Source organism: Falco peregrinus, chromosome 1, assembly GCF_023634155.1.
Source record: "Falco peregrinus isolate bFalPer1 chromosome 1, bFalPer1.pri, whole genome shotgun sequence".
Taxonomy (NCBI): Eukaryota; Metazoa; Chordata; class Aves; order Falconiformes; family Falconidae; genus Falco; species Falco peregrinus.
This window is the reverse complement of record NC_073721.1, coordinates 89,091,438-89,112,455: the sequence shown is the minus strand read 5'-3', so window position 1 is coordinate 89,112,455 and position 21,018 is coordinate 89,091,438. Positions and strand designations below refer to the sequence as shown.

Sequence of the window (21,018 nt, the reverse complement as noted above, 5' to 3'; positions counted from 1 at the left end):
TACCATGTCTCTGTTTGTACAAACCTGCCATTCTTTCTCTTTCCCTGGAAGACTGTCACCAAGAAGTAAAAGCAGGAGGTCCAAGGACAATTTATAAACTAGCACAGGCTGGAGGAAGCTGGGTCATTTCAGTATTACATGGTTTGTGGACTTGGGCAAATGCACTGTGAATGCCAGCAGCTCCAACAAATCTTCATCTGGTGTAAATCACTGCATATTCAAAAACAATCAGTGGGGGTGGATTCATTTTAATCAGCTCTGGAGGTGGTTAACATCTCCAAGCACCTGAATAATAGTAAGACAGTAAGACTGGAGGGAAGTGGGAAGTAAACACAGTAAAGAGGATTAACAAGAGTTGTTTGGTAAATAAGCAACTGAGATGGGGGAGAGAGGGACCTGCAGTATGTAATCCTATTTCTGCAGCTCACTAGTGTGTCACTGTCTGTGAGGGGAGTGAGATATTTACATAAAAGGGAAAAATAAATCCATGGCTCCCTGTATAAATTTAAGATATTGGAGCCATCTCTCAAAACCTCACAGGGGGAAAGCAAAGCTGAGCATTCTGGTCTCCATGCCAGCTGATGCTCCAGCTATGCAGCCTGGCAGGATGTATTTCAGATGGCTTTCCAATATGTGAAAAAACTTACATAGTGTCTCCAGAATATTGATTCAGTCTGAGATGACCCACGAGCAGCCCCTTGTGCCTAGGGATGTGACTCCTTGGCTCTGTTGGACTTCAGGTAGGATGTACCTTGCTCTGAGATGAGTTTGCTGCCAAAGAGCCCACTTGCTAAGTCAGCAGAGAAAGCGGGCTGATGATAGGAAAGTTTTACCTTATATACCTTTTACTCACTATTCTTTGTCAAGCTATTGTTTTGTATGTGTCCCATAGCCTGAGAGAGAGGTACCATAAATGTCTACATATGCATTTCCTTAAATAGGCACCGAGTTCACCTTCAAATAATAATTAAATGGAAGAAAACATTGTACTGAAATAAAATGACAGGTCATATTTAAGCTGTCTTAAAATTCATTGCTCAGGTATTTTCTAGGGTACTTAGCATTAGTGTATGATTTATGAACCCTGTATGCTGCAAGGTCTAGTTTCAGTAGCCGGAGCAAGGTTCTGAAAGTTGGTTTTATTTAACAAAATGAGGCAGGTACTTGCAAGGGGAAAACACTGAGGCTTTCTTAAGGAGGGCAAAAAGCAGCAGTGAGGGCTGTGGTGAGGTTGTCTCATGGTGCAGGGATGTACATCCCACGAGGCAGGCCAGAGCCCTGCACATGTTCCCCAGCCCGGTTTGTACCACTCACTTCCCTAAAGAGCAAGGACCCTGTAGTCCTCCACATGGCCATCTGCCACATGCCACTGAGGCTAAGCTCAATCTAGTCCAAAATCATTATTAATTGCAACACAACAATGCTTTTCAGTACAGAGAGAGAAGACAGAACAGTGTCCTAAACTTACTTAATCACCTTAAAGTGGATATTCATAGCATGACTGATGACAGACAGGTCAAGGTGAATCAAGATTGTTATTCTCTTCTATTGTCCCTGGCATATTAGAAGGGATTGTACTGAAATGGTGCCTTAATTCTCAGCAGGTGCCTGAAAAGACAATAATTACTCAGAAGATAAAGTGAGATAGTTGGTGGAAAAGATCCTTAGAAAGTGCTGTTGGGGGGGGGGGGGGGCACCCAAAGGGAAGAAGGAGGTCTGTGGGGGGCAGATCTCTCTGTCTTTGATGCAATTCATTGATGTCAAACCAGTTCAGGTCTGCAAAAGGGGTTAACTCCTAAGAAGTGCCATTCAAAAGGGAATACGGTCTTCATTGGGAAGACCTGGGAATGTCACTGAGGGTAGCTGAAAGAAAGACAAACTTCAAACTTTTGGAAAAGCAAGGAAAAGGCAGTTACACTGTAGCTTGATTATCTTTTCCACTGGCTGAATGTTGATGCTTATCAACAACAGGATCACCATCTACCACTGAGCGCCACTGTCCAGGTCTTCTGTCACCTCTAACCAAAGCTCAACATCCTCATGTGTTGCTTAGCCTCTATGTCTAACCATCTCCCAGTAGTGAATTTACTCCCATCCTTGGAATGAGGTTGCACATGATCTACTAATGACAATTTAAATACTCTGAGCAACCAGTCTTTTAGAAGGAGATCCCATTTTTTTGACCATCAAGAAATGAGTTTATAGAATCACAGAATGGTTGAGGTTGAAAGGGACAGCTTGAGATCATCTAGTCCAAACTTCTGCTCTAACAGTCAGCTAGAGCAGGTTCCCCAGGTCTGTGTCCAGCTGGGTTTGAATATTTCTACAGGTGAAGCAGCCTCTCTAGTTCTTGTTGGTTTTCTTGTGCTCTTTCAAAGCTGTCTGTGTTAATTAAACTACCTGTAGCCCTGCTTGATGAAAACTTGAGTGCTAGTACAAGGATAATCAGTTGTTCTTCCAAAGGGTATTGATGTCTGGGTGTTGGTTGTACAAGAATTTCCAGGGTAGTATATATGAGACAAGTTGTTGAACAGCTTTACAACTCGACCCAAGCCCACTGCAGATGCCAGAGCTCTGCTGTATCCATTCTGTTGATTCAGTGGCATCACTGAGGATTTTGGATGGGGGACTAATAGTTGGCACTGCCCAGTATTTTTTGGGTGCATCAAGATGAAGGGTTGCCCTCATTTTTAAGTGGAACAGCAGAATTATTGCTACTGCTTGCAAGCAGGTTTATTTGACAGATCAAGGGCTGATAAGTGGATAAAATAGCCTTTCATTTGGAGAGATGGCTGAGCAAACCCTCAGGCGGTGCTGTGCAGAAAAGTTTGCTTTGCTGTTGCCTGTGCAGTACATGTTGGTCAGATAAGCAGGAGGAGCTGCTCTTCAGTGCTGTCCATCTGGGTTTTTTATAAACACTACATGTTTGCATACCTATTATAGGGCAGGATTTTTTTGTCTCTTAAGTTATACCAAAGACACATTCTACTAGGGAGAAAGTGTGCTGTCATAAGTGGATAAAATGCTCCGCACGGTTTCTCATAACCAGGAATACTGGAAGCCTTCAGGAGGTTTTAGTCTTTAACATAAAATAAGAAGTCCAAGTATTTCACAAAATACTCTCCTATGGATCATTTTTCACTTCTTTACTCCTAATTTGTGATCTATTGACAGAGATGCCAACAGCAATCTGTAGGGCGCTATGGTCTATCCTGTGATCGATTAACTTTTCACTGTGACTAGAAACAAACTTGCCATTTTTCTGTGTTCTGTGGCAGATGAGGGTACCACATCAAAAGGCAGCAGCCTTGCGATAGAGTTAAGTACTGCTCAGTTACTGCCTCAGTGCAGCTCTGTAATAGCCATGGGTGGATTTTACAGGCTTGTGCCAGAATATAATGCTCATGCTGTTCCAGTTGTATTGATCAAAATATTCCTCATTTACACTAGCTCAACTAGAAGATACAAGTAGATGCTACAGTTCTGAAATATATAGACTTGCCGGGTTTACCATGAGGTTTTTATTACATTTCTTCCTGAAACAATAACTTCTGAAGAAATGTGAATAAACATAAGATAAGCGTTCTCTTCACCTACCAGTCAAAAAACTGACTTTAATCTCAAGACTCTTACATAGTCAAAATCCTGCAAGGCAAAGAAATAAAGTTTTCTTAGAAATTAATTTAATTTTTAAGCCAATCATAATTTTTGCGAGCTGACATGAGGGCATTTGTGGCTGACCCTGCTGGTGAAAAGCCACAGCTGTGGCTGACACGTACCCAGCCCAGTACCTAGTATGCAGGGACACTTGAAGAAGGATTTGGACTTGATTATCTGGGATATCTCAGCTTAGGACTGTGTTTTTTACAGTCTGCAAGAACCCAGCAGCAGCACCCCGGGGTGCCTGGCACAATCTTTTTTACGGCTTAGAGGAGATTGTACGCATGGTAGTAGGGTAGGGATGTAGATATGTTATTCAGCACTGTATCACCCAGAAATTCCCTCTACACAACAAAAATCTCTCAGGAACCCGCTGGGTGCCTTTATTGCCCCTTTTTGCTTTCCATGAAGGATTTCCAATGCATCTGGAGTAAAAGCAGCAAAGCCTGATTTCTCCTGTGGCTGAACAACTGCAGCTCCCAGTGGGTTCAGCAGACATGACAGATTTGCAGGAGCATTAAAACCCCCAAAAGAGAATAAGCCAGAAAAGTAAGAGAATACCCAGGTAGTTGCCCCCATACTGCCCCAGGCAGGATCTGCCCAGACTCATTCTGCTCTGCCTTGAGGTGTCAAGAAGCCAGACCTGACCATGGAGCAGCTGGCACCAGCTGATCCCCACCCATCACATGCATCCAACCATCTTTAAGATGATTGGAACTGTTCAGCCACCTCTCAGCCCTGTGTACGTGCCCCATTTGCCCCCGGTCTCTGCCCGTTCTTGTTTCCTGCAGTACTTTTGTTTCCCACATCACCCCCACGTTGCCCCAGATCTACCATGCAGAAGATACCCCCTTCCTGCCTGACCTTTTGGCACACTTCTGGCCAGCAGGCTTGGCTCGGTGCCACCCTTGGCTTCTCCAGTTCATGGCTTCTGCTGCCTTTGATTTTGATGCCTGGCTCTAACCTGGACTTCTGTGCACAGAGACCCTGGGGAAAGGTGGAGCTCAGGGAATGGCAGGTGCTGCGCTTGGATGCGCCTCCTCCTGTGCAGAGAATCTGAGCCAGAGGTAACAAGGCATCTGACCACAGCAGTGTTATTTCCCACTGTAATTTATGTGCATTAGTTTCACACCTTTGTCCAATTAGTCACGACTTGGTATGGAACCAAGACATCAGCTTTTCCATGCCCTAGCTGAGACCAGGTGTTGATAAAGGAAGGCTCAGGGGTGCTTGTCCACATGAGCTGCTTTCAGGGGTCCCCACTGCTCTGGAAGGGAGGTCACATCACACCCACCCCACCTTGCTGTGCTGTTTGCTGCCATGCAGCCACACCGCCCAGGGGCAAAAGGGTGCAGACAGGGCCCCCCTTTGCAAAGATGCGACACTCCTTGGGCACACGTTGATCACTTGCAGCTGCCCTCAAGCTCCTTGCAGCTGTGCTGCCACCACTTGTGTTGGCTGCAGGGTGTGATTTCTGCTACCTCTGTCCTTCATTCTCTGCACCCCCCATACTTACTGCTAAATATTTATCATGCTCTGGGGTTGCTAAGCAGCCCTCAGCTCCCTGCTCAGGAGAGTCTTGCCGTGAAGGTGAGACAGGCAGTAGGTCAGCATGGGCAGTGCTGGGGCAGGGGGAGAAGGTGGCATCAGCTGAGGTGGTCCTGCTCCACCACACACTTACCTTGCTCTGACTCCATTATCTGCTCTGTCAGCAGGCACGTGGCCAACCCTGCTGCCAGGTGGGCTGGGCTGGAGAACAGCTCTCCTGGTTTGTCCATCTCGGAGAGCTGTTGGCTAAATAGCTGTGTCAGGGAGCACTTGTGGAGGTGAGCCTCACAGCATCCATTCCCCAAGCTAATGCCAGGTGATGGAGTGAAGCACTAACAGGGGGTCTGACGTAAATGGCCTGATCCCAGCTGTATGCAAGACAAGACTAGGAAAATGGGGTCATTCCTCATTTTGCCTTTTGAAAAGAGGCCATGCAGGGAGGTCACAGGTGGAGAAACGGTGCCTTCTTTGGTGTCTGCTTTTTGAGGCAGTAGCGTGAAACCTTATGAAAGCAACAGAAACTTCAGGCTAACCTGATTCTTTCATTTAGTTGCTTTGAGCCCTGGAAAGCCAGTGTAGAAACTGGCTGAACTCAAATCCTTCCTCAGAAATTGTCCCCAGTTCCAAACTGCACAACACTAAATCTCTGTGTAGACATCAACGTGTGCCAGACTTGCTGGTTTCTCTGCCTCTGTATAGACTTGCCCTATTGCACACCTGGAGCATGGGAAGGCTGGGACCACCCTGTGCAGTCCACTTACAGTGGGTTTGCCTTTATTCTGCAAAGAGCAAGGTCTGGCTCTGCAAACTCTTCTTTGTGAGTGGACAAAGTCAGAAGAAGCTCCTTGGAAATCAGTGGTCTTACTGTAGCTGGTGACAGAGACAGATTGCCTCAAATGCAAAGTGATCTCGATAGTTGGAAAGATCAGTTCATTTTACAAGTTTTAATTTTCTTCTCAGCTCCCTGCATTTATTTGTGTTGCAGACCCTCTTCTATGAAAGACATTTTTATGACAGAAAATCTGCAGAGAATTTTGGTTCATCTGCATAAAAATTAATCATTATTTAAATAATTTTGTGACATTCTATTTAAATGATTCTGTGAAGTAGCAGTAGACTTGTTCTTCTGTATGGATCAAGTCCATCATCCAAGTTGTTGCCTATGATTGCAAGGGATCAAATGGCAAGGTGGATATCTACATTCAGCAAAAGATCTGGGCACAGAGTAGCACAGAAGATCAACTTTGTTTTGGGGATGGAAAAGTCCATTGCCTAAAATGGCAATATCCACAGTCACTTGGCTCATGAAAGACATAACGTCCTTCAAAGACATTCAGAGCAAGACAGCAGTGAAGAGCAGCCCTTGCTGATCTCCTCTCTCTGCCCCTTATTCCAACCCCACGTTTTGCCAGCACTGATGTCCACCCTGTCCCAGAGCATGGGGCACCAGCAGCCAGCCAGTTTGCAGACATGGTAGGGGTTTCCTGCACCTTTGCCCTCCTTCGCTTTCCCCTCCAATATAGATATCTGTTTATAAGGAGAATTTCTATTTATGAGCCCAGCTAAATAATAGCTTATAAATGTCTTTTATTGGCCTCGCTGTAGCTGACAGAAGCAGTTAGGCAGTCTTTATCAATGTATATGTTTAGATGTGTTGTCTATATAAAAATAGTGAGGTATTGATCAGGACTGGTACAGCTGGGCACTTGAAAAGCAGGTTTCAAATCCAGATTTCCTAAATAATATTTAAGCACTTTGAAGATAAAAAGCATTGAATAGTGATGGGTGGTGTTCAATCTGTTCCAGAAGGACTGGGGAATTTTAAAGGACTAAGCGAAAGATCTCGGTGTGGGCTTCCACTGGTGTTTTTGTATTACTGAGTAGCAGAGGAGTGTTTGTTGCCTTCATGCCAGCACCTGTGAGAATGTGCATGTCTCGGTTTTGCGTGGGTCACAGAGAGCTCTCACAGATGTGTGCAGAAATGAAGGATCAAACCTGCCTGTGCATTCAGCTTGTGGGCACAAAAGCTCAGAGAGTGTGCACAGCCCAGGTCAGAGGAAGCTGTACATTTTTGTCCGTTACACAAGCTCCGTGACTTCAGTTTTAGTGAGATGCCACTGCTGCAGTAATGCATCCAGCCTGCGTCTGTAATGCATCTGGAGGCTTTTCACAGGAGAGCTCTGGGAGATGCTACTCTCTTCCTCCTACTGATCTGCATGAAATAGGGAAAAAACAAAGTAGGTGTCCTGCCTTCATGATTAGCTGTTACCTATTCCCAGACCTGGTGCTGTGGTAGAGCAACTCACCCTGTGTCCAGCTCTGACCATAGGTATTGCCTTTGATCACTGAGGATCAACTCAGGGAAACTGAGGCTGTACCTGATCAGTGAAATGATTTCTTCTGTAACTCTGGTTGTTTCAGTTCCCCAAAGCAGTCAGTATTCTTTCTTTGATACTTCACGGTGGCAGCCTAGATATCTTAGTAACATGGGACTGGAACAAGACCAGTCACCCTGTCTGTCCCTGATATTGTGAGCACTGTGGCATTTGATCCTGTTCACAAACACACCAGTCTCCTTCTTGAAGCTGTGTAGTTTTCCCTTTCTTCCGGCTGTCCTCCAGGAGTCCCAGTTCAAACTTACTCTTTTGAGAGTAAAAGAACTTATTTTGCATCTCCAGCCTAAATTTACCCATGGCTTCTTCCCATTTCTTTCTTTCAAATGCCCTTTTCCTTTTCTAGTGTTCCCTGAGACAAACCCCATCCCCTCTTTCTTTTCATTAATGATATTGTTCCAAGTTTGTTTATTGTCTTCTATAAGAAATTGGAACAGACATTTGAGCTGGTTACTCCCTGTAAATTATAGACTTGTTAGGGCAGATCATGCCTAATGCAATAGAGTTGTATATAATCCTGGTTATCTGGGTGCTACATATATATTGACGATCCCAGGCTGTTTCTGTACTGCTTGGCTGAGCGTGGTGTGCCATGACTTGAGGGAGCTCCATGAATGTACCTCAGCTACCTGCACTGCTCTGCGGCCGGGCAGGCCTTTGAGGAGCAGGAGTGTCCCCAGCTCATCCCCAAAGGGCACTGCCAGTGTGTAGCACACCGCCAGGCATGGCCATGGCCATCCTGCAGACACGTTTTGGCACTGTTCAAAGCAGGGACATGTTGATTCCAGGCATTTAATGTCTTTTTTTCTTTTTCATTTTTAGTGGCTTTTTGCCAGGCTGGAAGGCTGGCAACATGAGCTCATTTTTTAACATTAGGTCCATTCATTTTTTTTCCCTTTTGTCACCAAAACATATCAATGATGTATTCCACACTGAGAACACCCGACTGATAACATCAGCTGTAATATCCTTCCAGTCAATAAAACCTTTTAAAGATCATTATAGGGAATGCAAAGAATGGGCTGTAACGTGAGGGGTCACTGAAAGTACTTTTATCAATTATGTCAATTAATAGGCCAGTATCCTCATAATAAAGATCCTTCTCTTCCTTAAGATTGCTTTTGTGTAGGAGTGTAATTCTGAAGTTAGCTTAATTGAAGACCTAGTTGGAAATGTGGTTGTATCACCTTAGTCTCCCGGGGACAGATCTTCCCCTGTAAGATCAGAACAAATCCTCCTCAAGTCCAACAAAGCCTGTGGAATTACTCTGACTTTGCAGTGCTGAAAATAAATGAAGAATAAACTCCACTTCTTAAATTTCACGTGTGGCTCAGCAATCTACTGCAATTACTTGCAATCTGAACAGGCCAGATCCTCCCTTTAGACATACCAGAGTGACTTCAGCAGGCTGGGATAGACGCACATCTGCAGAAAGAGATCTGCCCACTACATTTTGCAGCCTGAGTGCACCAGCCCAGGGAACCTCTAAGTGCTGATGAATGGCTGCAGAGCGGCTCCATATGGATTTTTTTCCCCAAGAGAAGCACTCAGCAAAGGCTAGATCTTCAATCCATGCATCGTGAGGGGCATTTGACCATCACAGGGGAGCATGAACCACACTAAAACAGAAGCTGCCCACACGCTTGCAGGGCTTGTTTAAATATACACCAGATACTGGTCAGCTAAAAATGGTTGTAAGGGAGAGCTGAATTAGCCATAAATTGCAGGCTTGAAAATGCTCACATGAACAGCCAGAAAAGAAGAAGCTGTCATTAGGAGATGGTATCTGGGGGTAAGATCAAAGCCTATTGCTGCAACATGACTTGCAGTGCTGTGAGAGAGTCTTCCTACTTTTGCGTAGTGGTCCTAGCACTGCGTGCTTGAGCAGATCTTCTCCCCTTCTCCACATGTGAGAGATAGACAGAAAAGTCTGAAGATGTTAAAAATTGTATGCTTACTTTGTCTTGTAAATCTTACTTATCAGCTGTTTTTTTGGGCTAAGACTGAAGTACTCAAAGGTCTCTAGGGAAAGAACAGCCTTTTCTGATTCACAAAAGATGCCTTTATTTTTTTCATAAGGAGCAAAGCAGCTTGAAGGAGATCTCTATCAAATGTCCGAGACTAAAAGTAACCCAATATACTAGTCTTTCCAAATGGTGCAGGTAATATCACACAGGTTACCTATAGTTTGGAACAGTAAGTAAAAAAACATCACATATTGGGATAATAAGTAATAAACACTGGGGCAAGACTGTTTTTCTTTTAGATGCTGGATTATCTAATTTACCAGCCTGGAGATAGAAATGCAGGGAATACGTGTAAACGCCCTGGGAGATTGAGAGTATTGAACATTGGTACTCGACAAACACTGAGCAGAAGTGAGTGCATTGCTGAAATTTCTCCAGATGGAGCTCCTTTTTATTTTAACTGTAAAACATTTGCTTTGTACGTGGGAGGTAGTTGAGCCAGTAACCTCTTCCTACAAGTAATGAATAGTATGCTGCTTGGTTTCTGGACAGATAGATGGTCCACATATAGCTGTTAACTAATTTAATAGAGAAAATCTAAGGTTTCAGAGAATTCTCATCATTAGGGTTTCTTCTTTGATTTCTGTCTTTACGTTGTAAAATAAAAAATATTCAAACTGAATTTTTCTGAGCATTCTGGGACAGTCAAAGGGAGAATTCAGAGTGTGACTCTCTTTTCATGACTGTGAAAACTATCTCCAAAGAAGTGTCCTTCTTTAACATGAGCCCCATACATTTGGCCATAGCACCAGGCTGGCCAGTCCAGGTTAGTCATTAGGCACTGCTTGTTGTGGATGGCTGCACACAAATTCCATGTCTGTATCCTGGAAAAGCAACTGTTGTCAGTACAGTGAGCCCCTCTAGCAGGGGTCGTGTTCACAAACCAATCCTAGAAAGCAAGTTCACTTCTCTCACCCATTGCTGTCATGGGACCTGATTCACCTCTGGTGGCTGATGGCCAGCATGAATCAAATGGCTGTTTGATGAACGCCCCCAGTACTGAGATGTAAACAGCCTCCATTCACATCCTTTATGTTCTTATAAACATTCAGGTTATTTGGAGAGATGGTCTAGTAATTGAATAACATTACAAAATTTATTCTTTCATTCCTATCCTGTATCTGCTAAATAAGGATGTTTCTGAAGTGTGACAGTAGCTCACACATCATCTTGTCTGGGCTTCCAGCAGTGAAGTCTAGCAAAGAGCTGTAAACATAGCCACCACAGGTACTGCTAGCATCCTAGCCTGGGAGATGAAGCTGAGTGAAAATATACTTACCAGATTTTAGTCTGTTTCTTGGACAACTTTTGAAACACAGGAAGGTGCTGCTTCAGTTGGATCTCTACTGGTACATAGGTAGCTTGGGTATTTCTGCTGTGTGCTGGGGACACATCAAGATAGACCTATGGCATGTATAAACAATCCATCTTCAGGTCTCTGATTTGTCCCTTCCCTTCTACTGCTTCGCCCAGGGATCAGCGGGCACACACAGGACCTGGCACACGCCACCGCCAGTGCAGGAGGGATGGGCGAGCCACGGTGATGCTCACTGGCAGGGCAGCTCAGGGCTGCTTATCTTTCCCCATGGCTGTGCCAGGTGACAGCAGGGCTGCCCGCAGAGCCTGGTAGCAGCTTTGTTTGTGGTAGGAGCCACCTCGAGGTGAAACTGCTTTGAGAGGAGAGATAAGTTCTTAATGTGTTACTAAAAGCACCTTCATGAGAGGAACTGAAAACAAGAAAGGTTTTTTTTGGCACAGGTACCATGTACATTGGCACAGGTACAGCTGTGCAAAGGCAGTAGAAGGATGTCTCATAGCTTTCACTCTTGCTAAAATTATCAGTTGATACTGATACCCATACAAGCCAATCTGGGTGGTTTGTTTTTTTGGGGGTTTGTTTTTTTTTTTGGTTTTTTTTTTTTGGTAGCTGCCTTTTAAGTACAATTTACAATTCTGTACCACGGCTCAGGAAAGAGTGGAGTTGCACTGTGGTCTTCTGAGCACTGAGCATCTCCTCCAACAACACACAGCAGGGAGGGCAGAGCAGCCTTTCCTCCTCTAACTGCATTTTAAAAGAGGAATGACCCTGTTCCCATTCTGTACGAAACAGGATAGGTGTTTCCCTGAGAGGACAATCCAGGGCAGCAAATCCTAAGTGGAGACAGGCATCTTCTGGCAGTGCTGAGTCAGGTATGGGAGCCCCAGAAAGAGATGAATTTAAGATCCCTTCATTCCCCTGCTGCCAGCCCAAGGTCATCTCCTCCCAGCTTAGTTGGGTTTCCCCGAGGTCCTGTCTTCCCAGATGCTGGCAAGGGTGCAGTGGCACTCAACAGGGATATTACTATGGAGGCAGGCAGTAGGAAACAGATTTGTAATGCTTAGGCTTGTCTCATGAAATCAAGTTTTATCCTAAACTCTCATCCCTTCCAAGCACACAGCACCTTGAAGAATATGAGCATGTGGATTGTATTGTGTCTTTTAAGCTCTGTTGCAGTTTACTCTTCTGGACAAAACTTCTATTCCCATTTCTAGGTAATCTTATTCTCCTCAAAGCTTCAATAAGCCTATAAGTAACAAGGCATTAAAAAGTCCTGATTAAATGAATAGTCTGCTTAGCTTTTGCTTGATTTTGTCTGAAAGAGAGAATATACAGATTTTCTTAAGCATTTACAAGTGAGACATGAGGTGAAACCCTCCTCCAGTAGTCTACCACACAACAGCCTTACAGATGGTAGATGAATGCCAAATTTACACCAGTAGCCAAAGCTGGTAGGAAGGGTGTTGTCAAATATACCAACCTAGTTTTGTGACTAGGCATGCTACAGGGCCAAAACATGTGTTTCCTCTAGGAAATTTTCTAAAGACAGAACATACAAATTAAGTTTGAATGTGCATTGTTATGTTGACCTTTACACAGGACTCTGCAGAGAACTGGTACAAGCCAATATGAATTTCTTCCATAAACAAGATTTGTAACGTGGTCAGAACCTCATCTGAAATTTAAGCTTGATGTGTGAAATACACTGTTAAATGGCTGTTTGATGCTTTCTTGATTTTAGGATTCATGCAAATTAATGCATGCATGGTGGAGAGGTCATTATGGACTCTGATGCATCATTTCAGGCGTGTACTAAGCTGTACAGAGTTGCATGTCCCTTTCATTCGCAGATGTTTGGCATGAAGAGTGCGCCAATTTGTTTGCCAAACATCAAAGCACAATGTATAGGAAATCATACGGTAAAGCAATGCAACCCACTTGTTAGTGAACAGCCAGTTTCGCCTGCCACCAAGTGAGTATGTCACAGATATGAATAGTTCCCTACTCATTCCCTCACTAATTTGAAACATCGCTTTTACCAACGAAGAGCAACCCTGGAATGGAAATGCATAAATACCTAACCATAGGGCTTCAACTGAAAGGAGTCTTGGAGCATTACACACAGGAAGATCACATATAATCTTTGTTTATCAGGCATAAAATAGGATAAAAGGGTTCCCCTTGGTGTGTAAGAGGAAAACTTGCATGCTTGGAACTCAAGAGTCAATGAAATTTGAGGCAAAAAAGAGCTAGTGACACACAGAGCTAGTGGCACAAAAAGAGCTAGTGCCCTAATGCAAAAGGGCAGTTGAAAAATCACAAGCCAAAGTGACTTTGCACATCTGAATACATAGATCAGTTTTAATCACTGTGACAAGTGCATACAGGTCTGCCAAACCAGTGATTTAAATGGTGTAATTGAGGCAAGTTTAACCTGAAATCCATGCCTGATGTACATTTGGTAACAAATCGAGTGAAGGAGTTTAACGGAGCAGTCTCCAAGCCTGAACTTTTGTGTCTGCCAAAAATAAGTAAATCAATGTCTCACACAGCCATTTCATTGAGACCCAAGAAAGTAGTTGCTCTGGGTTTTTTTAGCACTAACCCTGAGCAGTTAATAAGGCAGAAGCAGAACCCTGATAAAATCTCCATTCCACGATTTGCAGGCTCTGAAAAAATACACTTCCAATGCATACTAGTGCCCATGGTGTAGTATCGCCAGCAGCCTCTCCAGCAGTGTCTGCAGAGAGGTCTCGCCGTTGGAGGAGTCTCCAAACTGCTGAGGTCTGTGCTGGGAGACCAGCCTGGGGAGGGCAACAAGCAAACGGCAGCTCTTGGAGAAGAGAAACTGAAGCAAAAAAAGGGGGAGGAAAGGAAAAAGAATTTCAGGCAAACTGAGGAAGCTGGTCTCGAAGTCACTTCTAGATACCAGGAAAATGTAGATAAAAATGAGAGGAAGACATTTTTTAACATGAAGAAAGAAGAGGAAGACTAAACAGAAAGAAAATGGAACTTGAGAGGTGCAGAAACACATAGCAGACCAAAATAAAGGAGTAAACAGGAGACAAACAGATAGCTAGTAGAAGTGGCCAAAAATGTCATCTTTTTTTGACCATTCGTAGAGCTGATTATCAGAGTTGGAACTGGGCAGGGGGGGAGAAATTTTTGAAAGCAACAGAGAAATTTAGACAGCCACACCATTTTTCCTGCCCAGGAAAAAATCAGAGAAGTATTGCTGTTAGATTCTCCATTCCTTTTGCCAGGGAGGTGACAGGGTGGGTGGGTGCTTTACAGTGTCGTGAAAGACGGGGCCACAGGACCTTGTGCCAGATACAGACAGGCACAGTGTGTTAATGGCTGAAAAATGGCTTAACAGACCCTTAGTCTCAACAACTCTTCGTCTCCCCTTGCCTTCCGTTTCCATTCTCTAACAGCTGGAATCATGGCTAATACTAACAAGCCTTAACTCTTACCAGCTAGAGAGGCACAAGATATCACAATCAGAAGTATTCTCTTTGAGATTACAAGCAAAACAAATTTATCTTCCTGTAATCATTCTCCATAAATCTTTCATTAAAACTTTGCTGAAATTAAATGTCATTAACCATTTTTTTTATTAATCATTGTTTTGTTAAACAATGTCAAGAACAATAGCACAGACTGACTGTTGTATTGCGTTTATCTGTTCCTCTTTTTGCCCTCAGAAACACCTTAAACTCAAGGCACTAGTATCTGAAATATCCATGTGGAAAGCACAAAGCTTTTTCCTTCTACTAAGATTAAAGCTTGAGTTTTAAATAAAGGTTATGCCACTTTTGAGAAGTTGTGAGAGGAAACACATGATGTAACATGGTCTGTTACGGAACTTAAGCTCACGTCTCCCTTTTCAGTCACTTCAAAATCTCAAATAAGATCATTTTGCTCTGTGATGTGCAGATACTTGTTAGTTTTCTGCACTTTCTGGGCATTTCCTGCATTGTCTCACAATTAGCATTGGTGGTCCTGGACTGTGTTACCAACTGGTACCAGCGGCCACCAAAAAAAATAAAAAGGGTGGTTGTGCTGAGGAGCTGGTAGATCACAGCAGGTGCCATGTTTCATTCACTAACAACTCAAGACACCTAGAACACAGACATTTGTGTCTGGACTAACAACCTACCCTTCCTTCACAATGCAGAGAAACATAAATGCCTTGGGCACAAAGCATCTGACTCATTTTGCGTATCCACTTCAAGCTGTTCTGAACTGTGTTTTAAAAGTACCTGTTTCTCTCCATTGGCTGTGAAGGTAGTTTGGGGTGGTTACCACAAATGTACATATCTACACTGATCAGATGAGTCCTCTCCTAGTCACCAAACACAGTGGTTTTATGATGACTGTTGAGTTGGGCCCTCAGTGGACACATCTGGTCATCATCCCAGTTTGAATTATGTGGCACTTGGAGGAGAAAGGCCCAGGACTGCCCCAGGGCAGAGCCTGACCCAGGGCCCAGCCTCTTGTTCCAGTGATGAAGATGGTGGTGGAGCCTTCGCCTCATGCAACAGGCACACTTGTATCTATACACAGACCAGCATGGGCACTCCAACAGCCCATCATGAGGCCTTAGGACCAGACCCTCCAGGTGGATCATGAGGCTTGACAAAATTTAACTGCTGGTTTGGCCTGTGTTCAGAAAGGGAAATACAGACAGAAAAATTTCAGTATTATGACACATTTCACATGTCTTTGCTTTCAATCTGTATTGACAAAGAAGATGTTTATCTCTGTCCTTTCTTCTTCCCCCCACCCTGCCTATACATCACCGAACCTGGGATCACCCAAGGAAACCAATGAGAAAAGAAGAGAATGGAACCAGTCGGGCTGAATATGCAATGACCTCCTCTCAAAACAACAAAACAGTTGATAACAATGCGGTTGTATAATCCCCGAAACCCCGCCGAGGTGCAGGAGGTGGTAAACTGTCAAAGCACACACACAGAGCAGGCAAGGTGGGTGAGATAAGGCAACGGAAGGAGCTCTGTGGCCAAGGACTTCATTTCAGAAACAGTGCACGCATCAGTGATTCAGAAGAGAAAAGCAGGCTGCTCTTCAGGCTGCTGCTTCTCCAGGGGAGGATAAACTTGCCCACCTGGGCTGCCCAGAGAAAAGGCCTCACAAAGGCATAAGCATTGCATGCTGCATCTCATGAAAGCAATGTCGCAATGCCTCCCGCTTCTTCTTCCTCCTCTCTTCCCGCGCCCCACCCCTTTCCCCCCCCCCCCCCCCCCTTTTCATCTTGAATTCAGTGTCCACAAAAAGCTGCTGAAATAGGATCTTCTGAGGAGAAGGTGATCTGCCAGACTGGCAGCAGCTTATTATAAATGGGTCTGAGGGTCAAGGATGGGAGGTGTCACCTACGTGCTTCTCCAGCCTGTGCAGTTCTGTACACTTATACTTCATCCTTATCATCCCTATTATTTCATTATTAAAAAGGGAACAAAGGTTCCTGTTAAACCATCAAGTAACCAAAAATTGCATGACCTTGTGACACCCCAGGAAATTCATCTGCAGTCTGATGACTATGCAATTTCCATGGCTGAAGACTTTTCAGACAAAAGAAATCAAAATGTAAGATTTTAGCAATTAGCATTGCTATTGAAAGAGAGAGATTATTAAGAGGTGCTTTGAACGTTATTATTTCATAATCATCCTCCTTTTTTGCATCACACTTTAATTTTTATCCTTAAAAAAGCTTTTCCTTTGTGAAATTCCACACATTTCTCTGTGTTTGCATCATGCTGATTCCCCAGGGAAACCCTGACAGGAAAGATGTTGTGTCCATCTTGGCATGAGTATTTGGGTGGGATTGTGATGGAAGTACTAGCAGCCCTTTGATGTCTTCTTCATTCACTGACTAGTGTCGTTTCCTGAAAGCGTTGAGTCTTCTGAACTGACCCACCGAGGTCATTGTAGGTCTGGCTTCGAGGACCACTTTTGAGGGTCTGGTAAGCTAGTTGTGCCCACGTTAACTCAGTTTCTGCCTCTCCTGGGCAGAGGCTGCCGATTGTGCCAAATTCAGCGTAGTAGCTTAGTGTTGTACTTTCCGTGACGTGGATTGCAGACTACTTAAAGCAAAACTGAATCCACCCAAATTCCTTTCACGTAGGATCTCAGGTTAGACTCAGTAAGGAACCCTTAGGATAAAGGCGATGAGACTAGCCAAGATGCTGGTTTTTCCCCACCTCCTGAAAGCTGTCCTTCGTATAACACCACCATGTATGTGTCTCCATTTACCTCTGTGCTGAAAGTCATGACGCAGTGAAAGACAAATTTCCACCCTGGCTTCTTGTCTGGACATTCAATACCACTCAGTCTCCATGTCTGTGAGTAACTACCAGGCTCTGACCTAGTCTCACCCCAGGGCATGGCTGCGCCCCAGCCACCATGTCCCTTGGTACTGCAACACATCAATGCTTTCAGTTTTATATAAGGATGTGCCTGAACTGCAGAAATCAGACCTTGATTTTGAACACATCCCTGTCTGTGGTTGGTCTGTCGCCAGGATGTAGAGTTTGGGCTGATGGCAGAGAAAGACGATGGTCTGCAGACCTTCCACAAAAAAGCTCCAGGATGTTCAGATCAGCACTTCCAGCTCAGGCCCATCTGTAGTTTTCTATTACCTATTGAATAATAGGGTGTATGTAAATATAAGTATCTTTTCAATGATAAAATGAAATGCTGCTATATACTGCTGTTGAGGAATTTATGGAGTTATTAATTTAGCTTTTTAGCCTGTCATCACTATGTAGAGGTTTAGCTACATGAAATTATTTTTTAAAGGCTAGACTTTCTTGAGAAGTGAATGCAATTACAAAAGTGAAAGGGAATAAGTAACCCTTTGCCCAATAGTATGATCATTCCCTGCCATATTCATGTTGTGTGCTTGCACAAGACACAGTTATATATTCCTAGATCCAAAGTGTGATTAAAATGACAGAATTTACATTTTGAGTCTAGTATCCCAAATGTCGATTGCCTAAAGCACTTAGCCCCTAAATACTATAATAAAAATATTGCAAGTATATTTCTAGAATATTTTTTAAGCTATAACATTTATTTTGGTGTAGTTACCTATGTTTGCCTTTCTTTTTTTACTCCAGTTGTTTCTGCCTAAACATGGCATAGTTTGAGACTGGTTGCATGTTTAGCTGAGAGTATAAAGTATGAATGCAGATGAGATTAGCATGATAGGGGCTCAGGATTAGCACTTTCTCCTTAAGGTTGTTGATTTTATTTATTTCCTAATACAGCTTTAAAGGTATGCTCTGTAAGGCCAAAATCACAAAAGGGATTTGTAGCTCATCATGTCCATCAAAATGTGTCTGTTTTTGCAAGAAAAAGTCTAAAGAGATGGTCACCAAACACTGTCTGATTTTCAGCGATGTCAATGAGAAAACGTCCTCACTAGAGAAAACCCTGGTGCATGACATAACCCACAAGCAAACCCACCCCGGTTTCCCTGAGGTCTCCTCGGGAGAACATACACATTAAGGAGCATGGAGAGCCAGGAGGCAGGGCATTTCAAGGAGCAGCACATGAAGACTAGGATCTGTTTTCAACTCTGCCACTGATCTGCTGTTTACTAGCAAGTAATTTTGCCTCTCTGTGCCTCAATTTACCCATCTGTATAATCAAGATAAAAATACCAGCTCTGTGGCAGTATTTTGAGAGCTATAACGTGTCTGATTTGCATAGGCAGATATACACTATAATTATATCCAACATGTTGATATTAAGTAAATGTATTAGGGCACATCATTGCTATAATATTTCTTAAACAAACATTCCCCAGTGTACTTCTATAATCTGATGGCCACAGAAGTTCAGCAGCAGACAGGCTGAGAGCTGCTCCTCTGCTTGTCCAGAGCCTTTGCTCTCAGCACTCACACAGCTGCATGGCAGGGAGAGACGGGAAATCTTGCACGGGGTAGTTTTGCCTTTAGATTGCTGCCTAAGTACAGTTGACTACATTGCACCAAAATTTAAGGTGATCTTCAGAAAGGCGCTTGGAAAAGTGTTCTAGAAGCAGATGTAAGACTTCAGAAAAGAAAGGCCAGAAAGGCAGTGTCACTGCGGAGTGGTTTCTGAAGTATGCCGATGTGGTTTAAGGCTGTGTTTAACACTCTGCAGACTACTTGCAAAGCTTTTATAAATGAGGCTTCTGTGCTTCCTTATTGTGCTATAATTAAATACAAAGGGAAAGGAACAGTCTTGATGGATAAGGGCTTCACTAAGCAGTGACCCTGGATTTGAGGAACTGGCAATCCAAAATACAGCTTTACAAGTATTTCAAGTTTAGTTTTAGCCATCAAAATATCAGGGGTAGAAAGGCCCTGCATAGCTCCGTTCACAAAATAGCCAGATCCCCGACAGACACAGAGGTGGCCAATTCCTACTCAGACATTAACTGCTGTGCTCTGACCACCACCAGACAGACTCCACAAACTGCTGTGCTCAGTCTGCAGGAGAGCATCAACTCCAAGTTTCTTCTCAAGGATCACCACTAGCAGACAAAAGCAGGGAATGCACTTTAATGGCCTGAGCTGCAGAGTGTTGAGTTTCCTCGGTCCTCAGCAGCACCGGGAAGGTGGAGCTGAAGCCCCAGCGCTGCCACCCTTCCTGGCTCAGGCTGGACACAGTGGTGTGCCCAGGAAAGCATCTCCACCTTGGATAGATGCTGCAAAAACAGACACGGAAGAAAAGAGGAAAGTTCCACTAAGTATAAGATATAAATATATTGAGAGATATATATCTATACAGAGACCTAATTGTCCAGTCTTGCATGCCATATGGTCACAGCATGTGAAGCAAGTGTGGGCCTCCTGCTCCAACCAGGTCATGACCATAGATGCTGCCAAGCAACGGAGAATCAGGCCTATGGTAGATACGTATTTATAATACTCCCTGCACCTGTACAAACAGAAATATATTATTTTAAACTGCAAAATAGTGTGTTTAAATCAATGCATGAATGTAAATATTCTAAGATCTGCCTTCTTGACTGTGCACCACATGTACAGATGAAAACAAATATTGTTTATAGGAAATCTGTATCAGTGGTTAAATGACTAAAGAGAAAAAAATTATCAGAATTAATGTTGTCATGTTTCTCAAACAAGCCATTAATGTATATTTAGTATTTAAGGATATTGCTCAATAAATATGTTCCGTACCAAAAACTGTGTTGCATATACAGATTGTGCAGTACCCTATTTTACAAAGGCACATAATTAATTTTTATTTTAAATAAATATGTACTTGTAAAAAGTTTCCTGTGTCCTGTCAGTTACATAGCTGAGAACAGAGTCTACACATTGAAGAGAAACGCTGAAAGGAGGAATGGCTGCGGTGCCTCTTGAGGCACTTCTCCTCCTGCCCAGATTAACCCTGCTTGCTTGGATACTTTCTGTTCCGGTTTTGGAGAAGCTCATGGCTGCTGCTTGTGCCCGTGTCTGGCTGGGTTTGGTTCTGTCTTGCCTAACCTTGCAGCTTTAGTCCCAGACACATGCACTGCGGGTGCTTCATAAATGAAGGAATTACATTCGTACATTCCTGCAGCCCCTCAAAGCTCAAGAAACCTTTTCTCTTTATGCCGAAGGTGGTGCAAGTTTCCCTAACAAGTTTCTAGGTTTAGATTGATTTCTTTATCTTTCACATAATACTTTGAACTTTGTTTATTTTGATGCGAGAGATAATGTGCAGTGTTTTACATCCTAACTCCCTGCACAGACTCCACCCTCCCCTTTCCATGCAGGAGCAAAAGCAAATTATGGACTAGTCCTTCAGCAGGTCAACACTCTGACTTACAGTAGCTAAACACAGATCCTTTGGCCGGGATTCACCCCTCACAGTTTTATGCCTTTACCAGACAGGAGTGAAGAGCACAGTCTGTGTGAAGTCCTATGAAGTCAGGGGGTCCTCACAACCTGAAGCCTCCTTCACAGCTGGGCTCTTCTTTCCCCAGCCACAAAAGGAGCCTAAAGTAACTCCCTGGGGACTGCCAGCAGCTGAATACCAGCCAGGGAGTAGGAGG

At 43.8% G+C, this 21,018-nt stretch overlaps 1 protein-coding gene across 2 annotated transcripts in view; it reads left to right on the top strand.

Moving 5' to 3' along the window:
* PRIMA1 (proline rich membrane anchor 1) overlaps nt 1-20,255 on the top strand; it is a 54,428-nt gene extending 34,173 nt beyond the window's left edge. For both annotated transcript variants that reach the window (XM_055817099.1, XM_027793218.2), the window contains exon 4: nt 15,769-20,255. In XM_055817099.1, the coding sequence (XP_055673074.1) occupies nt 15,769-15,868 (100 nt within the window). In that variant the 3' untranslated portion in view covers nt 15,869-20,255. The remainder of the gene's footprint in view (nt 1-15,768) is intronic.
* Nucleotides 20,256-21,018: the final 763 nt, after the last annotated feature.